This window comes from Bos indicus, chromosome 25 (assembly GCF_029378745.1).
Source record: "Bos indicus isolate NIAB-ARS_2022 breed Sahiwal x Tharparkar chromosome 25, NIAB-ARS_B.indTharparkar_mat_pri_1.0, whole genome shotgun sequence".
Lineage (NCBI taxonomy): Eukaryota > Metazoa > Chordata > Mammalia > Artiodactyla > Bovidae > Bos > Bos indicus.
Window position 1 is genome coordinate 13,930,232 of NC_091784.1, and position 19,399 is coordinate 13,949,630.

Here is a 19,399-nt window from a genome sequence, read left to right on the forward strand (position 1 = left end):
AACTCTAGATTCTTGGACCCCACTCCATAGAAATTCTGATTCGATAGATCTGAAACGGGGTCAGCATCTGATGGAAGTGGTCCTTGGACCATACTTTGGGAAGCACGGCCTCAGAGCATCTGTGTCTTTTGAAGAAGATTCCTAACTCCAACAGGTTGGGGACATTTCATGCAGGACAGCAAGATACCTGGCAATATGAAGGAAGATAGAGCCTGCGGGTACCACACGGAAAGCTATTCACAGAATCTGCCCTCTGAGTCCAGTCTTCTCAGCACTCCTATTAGCTTCCCTTTTGCTGCTGTAACAAATTGCCACAAACTTTAGTGTCTTGAAAGAACATGCAGTCGTTATCTAACAGTTATTATATAATCCAAAGTCCAAATGGGTTTCACTGAGTTAAAAAGAAGGTGTCTGCAGGGCTGCACTCCCTCTGGAGGCTCTGGGGGAGAATCCCTTCCTCTTCCAGGTCATCCAGGGCTGCCTGCTCCCTCGCTCGTGGCTCCTTCCTCCACCTTCAACACCAGCAGCTCTGCCTCTGAGCTTCCTGCTTCCTTCCTTTGCTTATAAGGGCCCTTGGACCTGTCTCAATAATCCAGAAGAATCTCCCAGTCTTGAAACCCCTAATTTAATCACGTTTCCAGAGTCCCCTTTGCTGTGTAAAGTAACATATTGGCAGCTTCCAGGGGTTAGAACAGAGACATCTTCCGTAGGGGCATTATTCTACCTACAGAAGCCATTATGTAGTCCTTCAGCCAGCAGTGTTGGCGTCACCTGGGAGCTTGTTAGAAATGCAGGCTCTTGGGCCCTCTTCCGCACCTACAGAATGCAGTAGGTGTTGTCACTCCATCCCAGGCGATTCATATGCACGTTAGTGGGAGAAGCTCTGTGTTCCTGTTTCTCCCAGCTTCTTCCATGCCCGAAAAGCTTAAAAGTTTCTCACAGCAGCTCACATGGCAGTTTATCGAGAGAACATTACTAAGCATCTCCTGCGTGCGAGGCGCTGTGCTAGGAATTGGGGTGACGATCAGTAAAGAGTGGTCAATGTATCAGTGAGGGGCGAAGAGGAGCCCCAGAGGGAAGATGATGGTGAGTGCTGGTGTCTGTGAATTCTGTGTAAGGAAGTATTTACCAAGAGACCCCAATTTCCTAGCAGCTTTATTTAGTTTAAGGGAAATTGCCTTCAACCGTAAATAAACCTTTTTGAAAATACAGGAAAATGTGGAATAACGTAATATTGTGTAACCAGGCATGGGAGACTAATAGCAGAAACACAGACATCTGACTTTAATTGTGATCTTCCATCTTTGAGAGTTACTCCTCAGCAACGTTTCTTTAAGTGCTTTTTTTTCTTCTCAGGCGGCCAGGAGCAGAATGGTACCCAGCAGAGCATCGTTGTGGACATGCGGGAGTTTCGAAGTGAGCTCCCGTCTCTGATCCACCGCCGGGGCATCGACATCGAGCCAGTGACCCTGGAGGTCGGAGACTACATCCTGACTCCGGAAATGTGCGTGGAGCGCAAGAGCATCAGTGATCTGATTGGCTCTTTGAACAACGGCCGCCTCTACAGCCAGTGCATCTCCATGTCCCGCTACTACAAGCGGCCGATGCTTCTGATCGAGTTCGACCCCACTAAGCCTTTCTCTCTCATGTCTCGCGGCGCCTTCCATCAGGAGATCTCCGGCAACGATGTCAGCTCCAAGCTCACCCTCCTCACGCTGCACTTCCCCCGGCTCCGGATCCTCTGGTGCCCCTCCCCACACGCCACTGCCGAGCTGTTTGAGGAGTTGAAGCAGAACAAGCCACAGCCAGACGCCACCACCGCCATGGCTGTGTCCGCCGATTCCGAGACTCTCCCCGAGGCAGAGAAGTATAACCCCGGTCCCCAGGACTTCTTGTTAAAAATGCCAGGGATAAATGCCAAAAACTGTCGCTCCTTGATGAACCACGTCAAGAACATCGCTGAATTAGCAAGCCTGCCCTTCGACGAGCTGGCGAGCATGCTGGGGAACACGGCCAGTGCGCGGCAGCTCTATGACTTCATTCACACCTCCTATGCAGAGGTCCTGTCCAGAGGGAAAATGAAAAAATGAGCAGTGCTGCCTATTTTCTTATCCCCTGACTGTGCTTCTGAACTGCTCTTTGCCTGCCCTCACAGATCTTTATTATTAGCCCAGTAGCTCTTTCCCGTGGGATTCCCAGGGAGCTCAGTGGTAAAGAACCTGCCTGTCAGTGCAAGAGACGCAGGTTCTATCCCCAGGTTGGGAAGACCCCTTGGAGGAGGAAATGGCAACCCACTCCAGTATTCTTGCCCGGGAAATCCCATGGAATCCCATGTAGCCTGGTGAGCTACAGTCCATGGAGTCACAAAAGAGTCAGTTTGGCGACCAAACAACAAAGCTCATTCTCTTCCAATCTGTGAGCAGTTGTGCTGTTTCCTGGGTCAGGGGACTGGAGGCCAAGGCTGGGCTCTGAGCTTTGTGTTTAGGCATCATTTTCACTGCACCATCCACGCCAGGTCTAGTACTTTCCATCTTTACCTGAGGTGTTGTCAGGATCAGGGACGGTGTCTGCAGGCATTTATAGAAGGCTGTTTATGAAACAAGCAGAGACTTCAGTTTCCTTCGGAGACTAATAAAATGCACAGTTGCGTTCTTACCCTCTGTCTGAGAGGGACCTCTGGGGCTCTGAGAAGGGAGCATCTCTGCCCCTCCTCACCAGCGCTCTCCACGCTCTCCTCAGCTGCGTGCTTCTCCTAACTGCCTGGCTCCAGGATAAGCTCATGGGACTTGCTACTGCTAATCAAAGAAAGACCACCACCTCTAGAACAGGCCAGTTGGTCTTCTGACCACCTGAAGATACACAGCATGTACCATAACCATACCTGGTTTGTTCAAAACCAGTATTTTTAAAACATAAAATGAATTACCTATTTACAGAACTGGATTGTCTAGAAGGAGCCCTAAAAATTCTGTTTCTGCATATATTTAACCTCCTGAGTCCAGTGATCTCTGACCAAATGGCTACTCCGGGAGTCTGTTAGATGCCCTCCTTCCCAGTGTCTCCTCACCTGCCCTGGGACGCCCCCAGCACAGGTCCTCGCCCAGGCCCCTGCCCCCCACTCTCCTGAGCCGGACTGGCCTCCTGCGTGTCTCTGTGAGGACTGGATGCAAGCAAAGGAGGGACCCACAGTTTTTAAGGTTCAATTTTCCTTCCTTGATTTGAACTACAAGTGTTGCGAGGAAATGGAAGATCAATGCATAGAATATATAAAAATCTTAAATATATATATATATTTTAAAACTCCATAAGGAAAACAGTCTCATTGGAAACCTTCCTGTGATTGACTTGACTTAGCTTCTTACAGAAGTATACATACAGGACTTTCACAGCGTCTTTGTGCAGCTTTTAAACTTTGATATTGAACCATTATTAACTTAGATATTATTCACATATTTAGTGGTGAGTCGATCTTCTACCTCAAGAGCTGCTGTTGAAGAGCATAAGTTCCACTGGCCACATCACATAGGGTCATGTTTCGTCAGCATCAGCTGTGTTTTTATTTGTCACAGTGTCTGAACTCAGAGTAGACGGGACTGTGTGACATGAAATGGTCTTCATCTTTAATAGTCTTTCAAGTGTCATCACTAAACCACATCTGTTGTCTTGACATCTTGGTTTCTTGGTATGTTGACATAAGTTAAAGTGTGTGGATTTTGAACTCTCTGCAAGGGTACCATAAGAATGAATTAAGGGGTACCAAATTGTTATCATCAGACTCTGTAGAGTGACTTGGAAAAGAGAGAAGAGGACAAGAAACAGATTAGTTTATGGTAGAATAAAGATTTGGGATACTAACTCTGTCCCAGGGTTAAAAATACACCCTTGAGAATAGAAAATAAAATGTCAGGCACATATGTTAACTTTCACTTTCCTCTGCATTTCTTTAAGCACTCAGTCATAGTCATGTATTTTAAGTACATTAAAATAGATACCACCTCAGATAGAGATGGTTGGTATCATTTTTCTTCACTCCATCCTAGCACTTGTGCTTGAGAAATGTAATTTCTATTTTTTCCCCTAGTATAATTCCACCTGCCTTTTATTGTTCTTTCATTACATAAAAGGAAAACCCTAACAGCACATTTTTTGAGAACGGTTTCACTCCAAGTTTTCAAAAATAAGCTCTCTTAAAGCTACTGTTTTAAAATAGTCCTCGTTACCTGCTACAACATAGAAGATGGTTGTATTTAGTTAGATGTGTTTAGAGAGCCGACGTCCTCTGGCTCCCAAAGACTTACTTGCTGTTGTACCTACTAGGAGGAGGACATGGCATCCCACTCCAGTACTCTTGACTGGAGAATCCCGTGGACAGAGGAGCCTGGTGAGCTACAATCCATAGGGTTGCACAGAGTTGGATGTGACTGAAGCGACTTAGCATGCACAACGCACATACCTACAGGACATCTTAAGAGGGGGCACAGGCTCAGATGTGTTTAAATTATGGATGGTAGTTTCTAATGAACTCTAAAATGGTCATTATAATTGAAAGGCTCTTATTGCCACTTCCTCTTCCAACTAAATAGACATATCTTAGTGTCTCCAGTTCTGAAAACCCTTCAACATAACCGTCACGTATTTACTTTACATCAACTTCTTTTACGAATTTTTATAGCCTAAGAATCTGGCAAAGAACTAGAAATGCATGCAGTTGAAAAATCTTTATCACTTTGTTTTCTAGCAGCATTTTATTAGCTTTGCCCTTCTTTTTTTTTCCAAAATCACAAATATCCAATTAAGAACTTATGCTTAGCTTTTTTAAAACCTTTTTTTAAGAACTCAAGACCAGCATTATTTTAGTTTATAAGTTTTTTGCACAAAACTTTCAGTACATGAAATATTGTGAGAAATGGTTTTCAGTTTTGTTTAAATCACAGTGCCTCTCTTGATACTTTCTCAAATTATATATAAGAAATCATTTTTAATAGTGGCTATAAATAATATCCTTTTGGCAATCAGTTACTGTTTCTTTAATCTGAGGCTTAGTATATCTATGTCTGCATATGTTTGGGTACATCCAGATTGTAGTTTCCCAGCTCATGAGAGGACTGAAAACAATTATCTCATTTATCAACCCTCTGAGACGCAGAAGGTTAAGACTAGATTTGGTCGTGTTGAGAAAACAGAGTATGGAGTTAATAGATGGCCTCCAGCAGGAAAACCTACACTGAAGTGAATCCAGAGAGGTGGGTGGGGGAGAAAGACAGGCATTATTAGTCTTTGCTTTTGTTTTTCAAGCATAATTTGATTTTCTTCTGGCTCAGAAAACTTCTTTAGGGAAATTCCCTTCTCTTTTGTGTTCAGTTGAACCTAGAAATGTCCCCTTAAGAACCAACATTTTAGGAAAATTCTTTTCTCAGGCTTGAGCCTATTAAAACTTACCCAGACTTCAACATGAGTTGTCACTTCTCTTCATTATTTTGCTTTCTATTTTGGTTTATAGCTATTTCCTGTCTGATTCTGAGCCTCAGTCCTTAGTCTACCATCTTTACCCATAGTTTTTTGGTGGCCTACACCACTGTTGTGTTTTTGATTCAAGGTTATATAAGCCAAAATTGGGATGGGAGGGATACCTAACCATTTATATCAATTTGTGACAGAGTTGTTTGTGTATGTTTTAATAAAATGTGTATTTATTCAGTATTTCCCTCAACATTCTGTGGGCAAAATAAAAACAACCAAGTGGAGTGGGAAGGAGTACATTCCCAGTACATGATAGTTACCAATGTGTTGGTACATTTAATTTAAAACTGGAGAGAATATTTAATTAGTTTTTCATACAGAATAAGTGATTAAAGCTGAAATGTGCTTTGAACCACTGCTTTGGCATTTGACTTGCTTGGGAAGCCCACTTTCTAAGGCTCCAGTGTATTTTTCTTCTGGTTATTTTCCTTTGCTGCTTTTCATTTTGTAGCATGTGTCCTTAAGGAGGGAGAAAAAATGATTCTTCTGAAAATACTCGTGTGTTGACAATGTAATGAATGTGTCATAAGCACAGTGCCTGGGACACCAACTCAACAAAGGTTAATTCTTGCCACCCATGACTCAGACATTTTTGTCCCTTTAACATCAAAGTTGAAAGAAGTAAATTATTCTTTTGAAACAAGAATTTAAGTTATTAGTTTACTAATTTGCTCATTTGGATGATTTCATTATTTTGAGCTTCCATGGGGGCTCAGATGGTAAATAATCCACCTGCCAATGCAGGAGACCCAGGTTTGATCCCTGGGTGGAAAAGATCCCCTAGAGAAGGGAATGGCCACCCAAAATTCCATGGACAGAGGAGCCTGGCGGGCTTCAGTCCATAGAGTTGCAAAGAGTTGGACACGACTGAAAGACTAACAGTTATTTTGCTTCTGCTTTAAAATGTAGAACCTAAACCCTCTTTAATGTATAGTGTCAGTTTATTTCTCAAAATGTTTATGTCCCAATCAACACTTTGGTAGAATAATGAGCCCTGGTAAAGTGAAGGTGTTAAGTTGCTCAGTCACGTCCAACTCTCCGCTGCCCCATGCACTGTAACCCAACCCAGGCATCAAACCCTTAGTAGGAATATAACTCAAATTTATTAGCAGTTGCGCTTTATCTCTTTTAAGTCATGGCAAAGCCATAAAGTTACAGATACTTAAAATTTTCTTTTACAGTGACGAAACTGAGGCATAGAGGTAATTTTTCCCAAAGTCATCACATAAATAGTGGAACCGTGATTTCAACTCAAGCTCTTGGATTCCAGAGCTCATAATGAAAAACTTGAGGGCAAAGGAGGGCCCAGTGGAGAGTGGGGAACTATGTTTTGTGTCTCCTTTCCTGAATCTAATAACAAATATAGAGAAAGCAGATTGGTTTGTTTCCATGCCTCTCAGAGAAGAGTGTGCAGAGCAAATACGCGAGACGTGGAAACAGGTCAACGAGATACTGAGCACCTCTTCTCTGCAGACCTGGGTATTGTCTAGTGACCTCTGCTGCCCAGGGATTATCTGATTTTCTAGAGTTGTGAACCTTTTGCTGACTGCTTAGGAACACTATTTTGCGTGCTTATAGAGAATAGAGATTAACTTGCAGAAAGCTGATAGCTCTACAGATGAGTCTTGTCCAGTAACATCACAAAGGTTATTGTCTGGTGGGACATTAGCCAATTTTGCATTTGTTAGTAAATTTATTTCTACGTTCCTTTGACCAGCTACAAATCTCCAGGTCCTTCAATTTTCTCTTAACTCAGTCAGTATCTAACTGGTTTCCTCATTAATGGGATTGAATTAAAAAAAAAAAAAAAACTTTGACTTCTGTTATTTTTCTGTTTGTATGAGAGCCCATATATTTAACCTTTTGAAAATTGTACTTGGCAAATGATATTGCCAACAGGAGCGCCCATATAATGATGAAACCATATTTCCAGCCTCATTCATCCTAAAATGAAACTTTGTAAACTAGAAAGTATAAGTTAAACCTTCCAGTGGACCTCTGTTTCTCATTTTATGAAAGCTCAACTGAATATTTAATCTGAGTTCCTTTTCTATGTTGTATTATCAGTGTTAAAGAGACTGATTAATGAATGAGGGAAAAAAAAAAAATATATATATATATATATATTCACACACAATATGGCTTCCCTGGTGGCTCAGTAGTAAAGAATCCATGTTCAATGCAGGAGATGCAGGTTCTATCTCTGGGTGGGGAAGATACCCTGGAGGAGGAAATGGCAACCCACTCTAGTATTCTTGCCTGAGAAATCCCATGGACAGGGGAGCCTGGCGGCCTAAGGTCTATGGGATTGCAAAGAGAGACAGCTGAATCGACAGCACGAACACGTGCACACACATAATATATGTACACATATTTAAGAACTGTACTTTAGAACTAGGACACTAATATTAAAAACTATAAATCGATTAAATATTTAAGAACCATAGATACATTTTAAGATGCTGGCTCAGTAGACCTATGTTTTTCATTGTTTACAAACACTCAACTGAATCTTTAATCTGAATTCCTTTTCTGTGTTATATTATCAGTGTTAAAAAGGCTGATTAATGAATGAGGAAAAAAATTTTAGACATTCCCAAGGATCCATTTGCCTGAAGTTTTTTCTACATCGAAAGAACAGTGCTCCCTGAGGGCCTGAGAGACAAGTAAACAAAACCAAGCTGTGATTTCAAACAAGGGAATTCCCTGGGATTTATGAAAACAGTAAATAAACTGGGTCTGATGCAATGGTGACGTGGATTATTTGAGAGGATATTCAGGGACACTTTTCCCGTAACGATGAGCTCCAGAACTTTGGTGTCCAAGAGGACGCCTTTCACTGAGTGAGCGATTTGCTTCCCTGTGCAACTTTGTTTCTGGGAAGGGTGACACCCAACAGAAACTTCAGGAAGAAGAAAGCTCAGTAGACAAAGGGAAGCGTGACCAGGCAGGTTTGTTTTTGGCATAAGGCGTTTATTGCATAAGGCGGAGGACTCTCGGCTCGGTGCAGTAACAGTCTGTGCCATCAAGGACATTCAGTCGTGCAGTAAAGAGAATTCAAAGAACATGAGCCAAGCAGAATAATAAAAATGCCACCAGAGAGGGATAAGTGTTCCAGGGGCCAGAGAAAGATGTCATATCTGATGGTAGGAAGCAGGGATGGCCTCAGAGAGAAGATAGAATTTGAGATGAGTCTTAAAGAACAGCTAGAATTTCATCAGACAGAGATGCAGACAATGCACTTAAGTCCAAGTCCAGAGCACCAGCAAAGGAGCAGATGGTGTTTAAAGAAAGAGTCATGAACAGCAGAGTTGGAGCAAGACACGGGGGCCATATTATGCAAGTCTCTCAAGTGCTAGGCTCAAGGAGTTTGTCCTTATTTTGGTAGAAAAACGTATGTTTGAGTACGAGAAGGGCGTGACTAGGAAGTCTGTTTTAAGGCTTCGGTCTGGTAGTAAGTTTGAAATGGAAAGGAACTAGCATCAGTTGAGCGTTTAAAGCGCACCAGACGTTCTACATATGTTGTTGTTCAGCCACTGAGTCGTGTCTGACTCTTTGTAACTCCATGGGCTGCAGCACACCAGGCTTCTCTGTCCTTCACATATGGTACCCCCATTAAATCCTCACACCTCAAAGTATGGATTTATACCTGTTTTACAGGTAAAGAGACTTAAGAGTTAGGGATTATGAAAGTAAAGGCACAGTGAAAGTAAATGGCAGAGATGGAAGTCCAACTCCAAAGCCTACTTTCTACCATAATTTGCTGTCTTGAAGAAGGGCTGGATGTGGAAACACCATTTCAGAAGTTGTAGCAATTTCAGCAACAGGTCTGGTGGGATGATGACCAGAACTCAGATAGTAGCTTTGGAAATGGAAAGAAGGACACAAATGGAAGAAGCATCAATGGGCAGTCAATGGAATGTGGCAACGAAAATATCTGCCTAGGAAGAGTCTGAATAACACCTAACCTTTAAGCCTTAGGAAATGATGGCGCTGTTAACAGAGCCTGGAGAAGGATCCAATTGTGTTGGGAAGATTAAATTCAGTTTTGATAGGGTTGGTTTTGATATAATCTATAAGCAAACAGTCTCAGCTGAAAATGTAGTAGATATTTGCTTAGAAATGAGAATTGAAGAGATCAGATAAATGGTTAAAGCAACTATGAAACAGATAGGACTTAAAAAGTGCCTAAATTTAGGAGGTGAGACAACAGAGGAGACAGACTACAAAAAGAAGATTCTGAATCATGCAGCAACCAGAATCAAAGGCAGGAGAGAACTTCAAGGGAATGGCCCTTGGGATTAGGAGTGGAGCAGTAGGAATGCTTATTGCCTGGGTGTGCAGCAGGCAGAGAACACTGGGCATCCCGGATGGTGGTTGCAGGGAGCTCTGGACAGGTACCAGACTGAGAGGCCAAAGGAAGCCCTGGGCAGTGTGGATGAAGAGGAGAATGGGCAAGTACCATGGCCAAGGTGGTTTTGTCTGTTGGTGATCAGAAGGAACAAAGCCAAGAGAGAGAAGGCAGATGCTGGAGAGAAGGCAGATAATTAATGGACTCCAAGCCCAGTGCTTGGGATCCTGGGGGTGGAGGAAAGAAAGAGTGGTTTTGCCTTTCTTCCTTTCACACCTACAGAAAACCTGTTTTCATACAGATTTGGCTCTTCTTAAAAATCAGCGTTTAGAGTACCATGTACCCCCAACTTGGAACAGAACTGGCAAGCCACAATAAGTAACAATGAGCCCTTTTCCAAAGTCTGTTTCAACGACAAATGCTGCTGCTTGGCACTGAGGTCTGCTTGTGTGTTAAGCTGAAAGTAGGGACAGCCCAGAACCCCTCTGTTTGTAACCTGGCCGGATAGTTCTATTATTATTTAAAGCGTCCCTTTCAGCAGTTTAGGAAACCGAAATACATGCTGGCTCATGCTGTCTGGAAACTGAAAGTCTGTTGAGCAGCTCTCACGAGCCAATCCTGAGACTTGGTAAGGATTTTTATTTTGGTCGTCCTGCGCGCCTACTGTAACTGGGGCGGCTGAGTTGCTATGGTGATTTGTTCTCCAAACAGAGCGCTTTGCCTCAGTACCTTGAAGCAGCAGATCAATCTATTTTACGTTGGCTTGATCATGACATCAATTCTAGTTGAAACCTCTCCCCTGCTCCCCTCAGATTCGTGTGCAGGAATTTTAAATCGGGGCCAAGAGGGCACTAGCTAGAAGAATCACAACTCCCGCTTTGTAAACCTCGGCCTTCAGTATTCCTGCCACTGAGACTGTTGGCAGAATTCTCGGCGAGGGAGGCGGGTTGCAGCTGGGGGAAGGTTCATCACTGAAGCAATTATGTGGCTAATCGCTCCAGTGTATACACCGGCTGCAAGTTGTGACTCACGCTCCACTCTGCCGCTAATAGTTGGGGGTAGTGGGCAGGATGCACAGAAAACTCGGTTGCGTTTTCCTACTTCTCTTATCAATCTGCAAGTCGGTAAGATCTGGCCTTCAAGTGTGAGAAAGACAGACCTTCGCTCCACGACGTGGCCCTCCCTGTCTCCACCAGTAGGGGGCCCCATTGAGTCACCGGACACTTTAAGGATGACTGCACTTGAATGGTGGTGTATCTGCCTCTAATTCTTGCCCAATCCTGACATGGGAGGCGGGGGGGCGGGAAAGGAGCTGCCTGATTTCCAGCATGACTCATTATAAACAAACGGAGGACAGATTGACTGCCTCTTATCAGAAGCCGAGTATGCGCCCCAGGACTGAGGGTGAGTCATGCTGGAAGTCCCAAGTCTTTTGTTGGTCAGAGGGATTGTTTTTCCTGCGGAAGCAGTGGATTTGGGGCGGAGGCGGGAGTCGGGGTAGGGGTGTCGGGAACTAGGTGAGGTTGCTGTTGATTTCTTCAACATTATCAGTGACCCCATGGTAAGCCCTGGACTCCTAGATGAGCTCCAATTCCCTCAAAACCAAAAAGGTTTCCAAACTGAAAAACTGGCCATGCATACATGGAAACTCATTTGGAGTTGATGGAAATGTCCAAACTCTTACAGTGATGATGTCACAACATAAACGTTGCCAGTTATCATTCAGGAAATACAATTTCCCTATGTGCTGTTTATTGTATGTAAATTATACCACAAATATTTTTTAAGAAATAAACACAGTTAACACTTTGGTGGAATAAAAAAAAAAAAAAAAAAAAACCGGCCAACCCATTTTTATGGTGATTTATCCTGAAGCTCTTGGTGTCCACCCTCACTGTCTCATCCATACCCATCTGTGGCTTTGTGAAAAGTGAAAGTGTTAGTCGCTCAGTCGTGGCGGATTCTTTGTGACTCCATGGACTATAGCCCATCAGGCTCCTTGGTCCATGGAATATCTCCAGGCAAGAGTACTAGAGTGGGTTGCCATTCCCCTCTCCTGGGGATCTTCCTACCCAGGGATCAAACCCAGGCCTCCAGCACTGCAGACAGATTCTTTGCCATCTGAGCCACCAGGGAAGCCCCTGTTGCTTTGTGTTTGGGTGCAAACACAGATGAAGTGCACACACCTAACACTGGTGTGCTGATCCCACACTCCTGGAGTGTATTTGGTAGGTGAGCTTTTTTTTCTTTTTTTTTTTTTTTTTAACTGACACATGACTGCAGGAATAGGTAAAGCACAGACCGGCAACAAATTTGGAGAGCAACAAATGCTGGGGAGCAAAGACAAAAAGAAGGCCCTTCCCTGTGCCTGCCTCCACCCGCTCCCTAGCAGCCTTGAGACTGGAGACATCTGTTTATGCCCCGGGTGCCTTTCCATTTCAGCAAATACAAGTCAGGTCAAGCCAACAGCGTAACTGCACCCACTTGTACTGCGCGGATGGGCGGTGCCACACACGTGAAATGACTTAACACTTGGACCCCAGCAAACCCACGAGCAAGTTAATTTAGGGGAAAATGAACACATATGTGCTTAGATGGCAAAAAAGAACCAAGTGGCTTGGCAGGTGGGGCTAATCAAGAGCCACAGTGAAGGGAGGGGCGGTCCAGATGTTTTTAGATGTGATCGACCTCAATTGGGAAAATATGAATATGAGTTTCTGCGTGGGCTGGCCCATGAGCTTCTTCTGAAAAGTATGTGATATTTTTCTCCTTTCAGATAACACACCCGTGGTGGACAGGAAAAGTGACTTTTCCATCCTCCACCTAGAGAGATTCTCTCGATAATTCCTGCTTCTGGCTGATAACCTTTCGGGTAAGGTTTTAATTATTTCTTTCATTGTTCCGCCTGTCTGCTGCTGTCTTTTGGTGACCAAATTCGATGGACAAAACAAAATGATTTGGAAAATTTGACTGTCATCTGTACAAGAGGGTCATTAATGTAGGAGGGCTTTGTCGTAATCTCTTCATCTCTCTGTCACTAACTCTGTGTGTGTGTGTGTGTGTGTGTGTGTGTGTGTATGTTATTTTCTGACTCCCTGGATTCTGAACTTACTCTGAAGGTGTGTCCTGGTCATAGTGGCTGATCTCACATACAACAGCAATGTGTCCTTAACATCCAAAGACAGTCCCAAATTTCAACTATTCTTCTGACATACCTTCCCCATAAATATATTCATCCTTTTTAGATTGCTTCTTGCTATATAGACATGCCTTCAAAATACCATAGGTTTAGTTCCAGACCACCTCAATAAAGCAAGTATCATAATAAAGCAAGTCACATGAATTTGGGGTTAAAGGTTATGTTTATACTGTACTGTGGTCTGTTAAGTGTCCAATAGCATAATGTCTAAAAAATGATATATGTACTTTAATTAAAGAATACTTTATTGCTGAAATATGCTCACCATCACCTGAGCCTTCTATAAGTCATGGCAGTAACATCAAAGACCGTGGATCACAGACCACCATAACAAATATTATAAAGAAAGATCTAGAAATATTGCCAGAATTACCAAAATGTGACACCAAGGCATGAAGTGAGCAGATGCTGTTGGGAAAATGCCAGTAGACATGATTGACACAGGGTTGCCACAGACTTTCAATATGTAAAAAAAACCCTGCAATATCTGTGAGGCACAGTAAAACAAGGTGTGCCTGTATAAACAGGATCTGTAGAAAGGATGACTCACTGAACAAGTGTTTACTCTTGAAAGCCAGGGTCTTCAACATCATTATTGGGAAAACAGTGCCAGTGAACTCAGCAAAACACTCAGGAAGCACCTACTATGTGACAGACAGTAAGTAGAATACGGCCCAGAGGCTGGAGTTACAGGTTGTTGTTTTTTTTTTTTCTTCCCCAGATCTTAAAAGAACCCTAAAAGCAGAGCCAGCTTTTGTATTTGTAATAATGGAATGACAGGAGAGTATTACTTAGATTAAACACACACATACTCATTGCTGGAAATGACCAAACCTTCCAAGCACTGTGATATGCATTGCAGAGTTCTGAGATGCCATGAGCATAGGTTACCGAGGCTGTAAAAGTAGACTTTGTGGCAAACTGCCCAGCAAGGCCTTATTTCACATTTAATGCCTTGTAGGAATAAGATAGCAGGAGACGAGTCTTTCCAGCTGACGTGAGAGCTTAGTTGTCTTGAAAAAAGCCGAGGAACCAATGTCTTCAGTTGCTGAGGGTCTTGGGGCTATTCCCTGGTTTCACTGAGTGGTATCAGAGGATGCTTTTGAAATGGAAGAGAACTTGTATAAAAACAAAGACAAGCCCCAGGTAGGTCTGTTTAACTTACTTCTTAGTGCAGTTTTAGATGATACCTTTGCATATAGTTTGCAGTAGGCGCTCCAAACTTTTGATGTATGCCTTCAGACTGAATCTTCAATCTGTCGTCCAGACTCCAGCTCCCTATGTTTCCTCTAGTTAATAATTGTGTTTCCTTTATCATGTTCTAACTTTCATTTAACATAGGTTTTTCTTTCTTATTGGATGCCTGATACACAGAAGTGCATAATTTATTAATATCCTTGGTTCATGAAATGCATCACCATTGATCCGTGCTGCTGCTGCTGCTGCTGCTAAGTCACTTCAGTCGTGTCCGACTCTGTGGGACCCCATAGACGGCAACCCACCAGGCTCCCCCATCCCTGGGATTCTCCAGGCAAGAACACTGGAGTGGGTTGCCATTTCCTTCTCCAATGCATGAAAGTGAAAAGTGAAAGTGAAGTCACTCAGTCGTGTCCGACCCTCAGCGACCCCATGGACTGCAGCCTACCAGGCTCCTCCGTCCATGGGATTTTCCAGGCAGGAGTACTGGAGTGGGGTGCCATTGCCTTCTCCGATTGATCCGTGCATGACCTGCTTTAATTACTTTTTTTCATATATGCTCCATTATTTGATTTGATTTTTTTGGCCACACCATGTGGCATGTGGGATTTTAGTTCCCAGACCAAGGATCCAACCTGCGCCTCCTGCAGTGGGAGAGCAGGGTTTTTAAAAAACAAAACAAACTTTTTTTTAACCAAAAAAGCTAGAACCTTGACAGTAAGATTATAACCTGCATCTAACCATGTAGATCTACCCCTACTCTATTTACCTGCTTCTCCCAAGCCAAAGTGGACCCTGGTCCTGATGTCTGTTCAGTATGCCCTTCTTTTTATCTAGTCTCACTGTTTTATATGTATGTTATATGCATTCAGAAAAGTGTATGTGTCTATTTATGTGTATATATGTTCCTAATTTTATAGAAAAGATATCATGCTATATGTAATTTTTTAGAAACTATGCTGTTAAGATTCACTTATTATTGCACATTGCTGTCTTTCATTTGTTTGGGCTCCTCTATAATATTTTATTATATGAGCATCCCATAGTTTATCCAGCCACCCTCTCATTGCCAGTCATTTGAGTTGGTCAAAGATTCTTGATATTGGGAAGCCCAGAAAATATAATAATATAATAAAATATAATATAAATAAAATATTTATATTATATAATAATATAATAAATTATACTATAATTAATATATAATTAATAATTATTATTAAATAATTATTAATTATATAATTAATACATAATAAATAATAAAAATATAATCAATATAATTATATAAATATATATGTATAAATATATATATAATATATAAAATATATTATATATATTAAATATATAAAAAATAATATAATAAAATAAATAATAAAATAAAATATAAATAAAATATAATATAAAATATAATAATAAGAGTAGGCAAAAAAACTATATCTAATTTTACTAACCAGAGATATCATTTCTGGCATTTTGACCTGTATCCTAGGTTGTTTCCTGTCTCTGTTTACCTATTCAGTTCAGTTCAGTTCAGTCTCTCAGTCGTGTCTGACTCTTTGCAACCCCATGAATCGAAGCACACCAGGCCTCCCTGTCCATCACCAACTCCCGGAGTTCACTCAGACTCACGTCCATCGAGTCAGTGATTCCATCCAGTTAAAGTGGAATCTTCCCATAGATGCTATCATATACAGTTTTTCTATATAATGAATCTTCTTCCACATTATTTCAGTGGTACAGAGTATTTCCTTGTGTGGGTGGAATCTAAAATAGTCGTCAAATGTGCATGAGAGACGCTGACCAATCTGAGTCGCTCTCACACACTCATGTCAGGCCTGGACTTTTTCAAACCGGTTCTGTATTGTTGACCCTTCCATTTCCAATTGTCTTCATTAGAAGGAATGGTGACATGCATCTCTTCTACACTAAGCCTTTGTGCACATCCATGATAATGTTCTCAGGATAAATTCTGACACATGGGAATTCCTAATCAAAGGGTAAGAACGTGTTTTTACTTTTTGACATATCCAGCTCTCCAAAAAGGTTTTGTCAATTTATATTCGCATCAGCAGGATATGAGAACCCAGCCTCCCACAGGCTCTCTAAGAATAGCATTGTTGTGACTTTTATTAACAGTATCCCAAGTTCAATGTCATGTCACTATTTTAATTTGTATTTCTTCAATTACTATTGAGAGTAAATTTTTTCATCTGTTTTTCTCAGCCATTTGTTTTTCTCTCTCCCTCCCCACTCCACCCAGCACTTTGTATGAATTGCCTATTGGTGTCATCTCCCCTTTTTTGACCCAATTTTCTTTCTCTTATATACTTGTAAGAATTACATTATTCATTTTAAATAAAGCAGTGTGTACACGTCCATTCCAAATTCCCAAACTATCCCTTCCTCCCATGCTTCCACCCAGTAACCATAAGTTTGTTCTCTAATCTGTGAGTCTGTTGCTCTTTGGTAAATAAGGTCATTTGTGTCATATTTTAGATCTGACATATAAGTGACATTATATGGTATTAGTCTTTCTCTCTCTGCCTTCATTTAGTATGATCATCTCTAGGTCCATCCATGTGGCTGCAGATGGCGTTACTTCATTCTTTTTCTGGCTGAGTAATATTCCATTGCATGTATATGTGCCACATCTTCTTTATCCATTCATCTGTCGACACTGTTTCCATGTCTTGACTGTTTTGAATAGTGCTCCTATGAACATAAGGTACATGTGTCTTTTCAAATTATAGTTTTGTCTGGGTATACGCCCAGGATTCGGGGTGCTGGGTCATATGACAGCTCTACAAAAGATGTTTTCTTTACCTGCTGATGTGAAGTAGGACTTACTTATACTGGGTTTATGTGTACATTTGGGTATATTTCTATGCTTTTAATTCTCTTTCTGCTGATTGTTCCTATCATCATATAAGTTTAATCATTTTATAATAAATTTTAATTATTTGTTGAACAGATGCTTCCCTATTATTAGACTCTTTGACATTTTTATTGGCTAGCTGGCTATCCTCAAACATTTATTCCTCCAGATGAACATTTAAGACTCTCTTGGTCAAGTTTCCCCAAAAGAATTATGTTTAGATTTTTCATTGGAGTTGTATTGCATTTATGTTCTTTTGGTAAAAATGGACATCCTTACAACAATTTTAAGAAAATGGTGTGCTTTACTTCTCTTGTGTTGAAATCATTTTTTATGTTCTTCAGTAGCATCTCATAGTTTGATTCATATAAATGCTGCACATTTCTTGCCAAGTGAGCTCAAAGGTATTTGTTGTTATTGCAAATGGTAACTAAACTCTCTTTCCACCCCCAGCCCCTGGATGAGTTTTCTTTTTTTCTGCTCCAGGTCTTAGTTGTGGCACATAGGATCTTTGTTGCTGAGTGCAGGATCTTTAGTTGTGGCACACAGAATCTTTTTTTTGCCACAAGTAGGCTCTTAGTTGTGGCATGTGGGATCTAGTTCCCTGACCAGGGGTCAAACCCGGGCCCCCTGAATTGAGCACACAGAGTCTTAACTACTGGACCATCAGGGAAGTCCCTGCCATATAAATTTTTATTGATTTGGTAACTGGCCATCTTATTTGGAGAAGGCAATGGCGCCCCACTCCATTACTCTTGCCTGGAAAATCCCATGGGCAGGGGAGCCTGGTAGGCTGTAGTCCATGGGGTCGCGAAGAGTTGGACATGACTGAGCAACTTCACTTTCACTTTTCACTTTCATGCATTGGAGAAGGAAATGGCAACCCACTCCAGTGTTCTTGCCTGGAGAATCCCAGGGACGGGGGAGCCTGGTGGGCTGCCGTCTATGGGATCACACAGAGTCGGACACGACTGAAGCGACTTAGCAGCAGCAGGCCATCTTATTGAACTGTCATTCATTTTAAGGGTTTTTCATTGATTCTTTTGGCTATTGCAGGTAGCTCATCACTTCATTCCCCTAAAATGATAGTTTTGTCTCCTTTTCAATGTTTACATCCTTTTTTCTATTTTTTGCCTTCTGCAAGGATTCAGGAATTCAGATGTCCATGGGACTCAGGGAAGTAACATAAATGAGCGAATTGGGCCCAGTGAGGCTCTGGCAAATGGCAGAGCACAAGTCTTGCCTAGAGGGAGAAGTTCTTAATCAGCTTCAGCCATTCTCTGCCATTTGAGAAATAGGCCTCATGTTGATCGATGGTCAGATGTTTTTAAAGATATACCAAAGATCAGGTGTTTTTAAAATGTGAAATCTATAAGCCTTTTAAATGTTGAAAATGAAATCAAATGTTTTAAACAACAGGCAAGTCAAATATAGAATATCTGATGGTCAGGTTCAACCCAGGCTCAGAGTATGACACACTTCAGCTAGAACTTCCAGAATTTAGGAATCTATTGAGTTGGAACACCAGGCATTCTTGCGTCACCCTACTTTAGTAAAAATGCATTCATCATTTGACCTTTGTAGACTCCTAATTTATTATTTTTCACATGAAGCCTCTGTCTGTCTCCAATTTAACAGGATTATTACAGGAAGGAAGAAAGTTGAATTCTGTTAGGTGATTCATTGTTCTTCTTGATGGATGAATGGGATGAATCCAAACATCTTCTAATATTGAGCCACCCTTGCATTTGTGATTTGTGGAACTAAGCTACATTTAGTCATATTATTCTTTTATTATACAGTGGTATTCCACTTTCTGTCTTATTTAAGGGTTACAAAATAGGAAGGGAAAAGTTTCGTTCTGTTTTGTTTTTGCAGCAAAACTCACCTATTGCCTTTACCCACCTCCACCTCTGTCCCCTACTTGTTTTCTTGGGTAAATCATATGCCACTACTTAGCAGGAAGGGAGAGGCATTACTTCTGGGGTTTGGTTCCTGGTCAGGGAACTAAGATCCCACATGCCACTAAGCCCATGCACCACAACAAGAGAAGCCGGCTTGCCACAACTCGAGAAAGCCTGCACCCTGCAACAAAGACCCAGCACAGCCAAAAATAATATATCTATCAAAGTAGAAGTGCAATAGTTTTTAAGCACAGTTAGCTTAACTTAACAGCTCTTAAACACTTTAGCATGTAGTATTTCTATATACTCCCTTTCTATTACCAGGTTAGGTTACCAGGGGTAGGTTGGTTTGTAAA

At 41.8% G+C, this 19,399-nt stretch overlaps 1 protein-coding gene across 2 annotated transcripts in view; it reads left to right on the forward strand.

Annotated features, from left to right (window-relative positions):
- ERCC4 (ERCC excision repair 4, endonuclease catalytic subunit) overlaps positions 1–5,872 on the forward strand; it is a 41,313-nt gene extending 35,441 nt beyond the window's left edge. For both annotated transcript variants that reach the window (XM_070779684.1, XM_070779685.1), the window contains one exon: positions 1,357–5,872. In XM_070779684.1, the coding sequence (XP_070635785.1) occupies positions 1,357–2,090 (734 nt within the window). In that variant the 3' untranslated portion in view covers positions 2,091–5,872. The remainder of the gene's footprint in view (positions 1–1,356) is intronic.
- Positions 5,873–19,399: the final 13,527 nt, after the last annotated feature.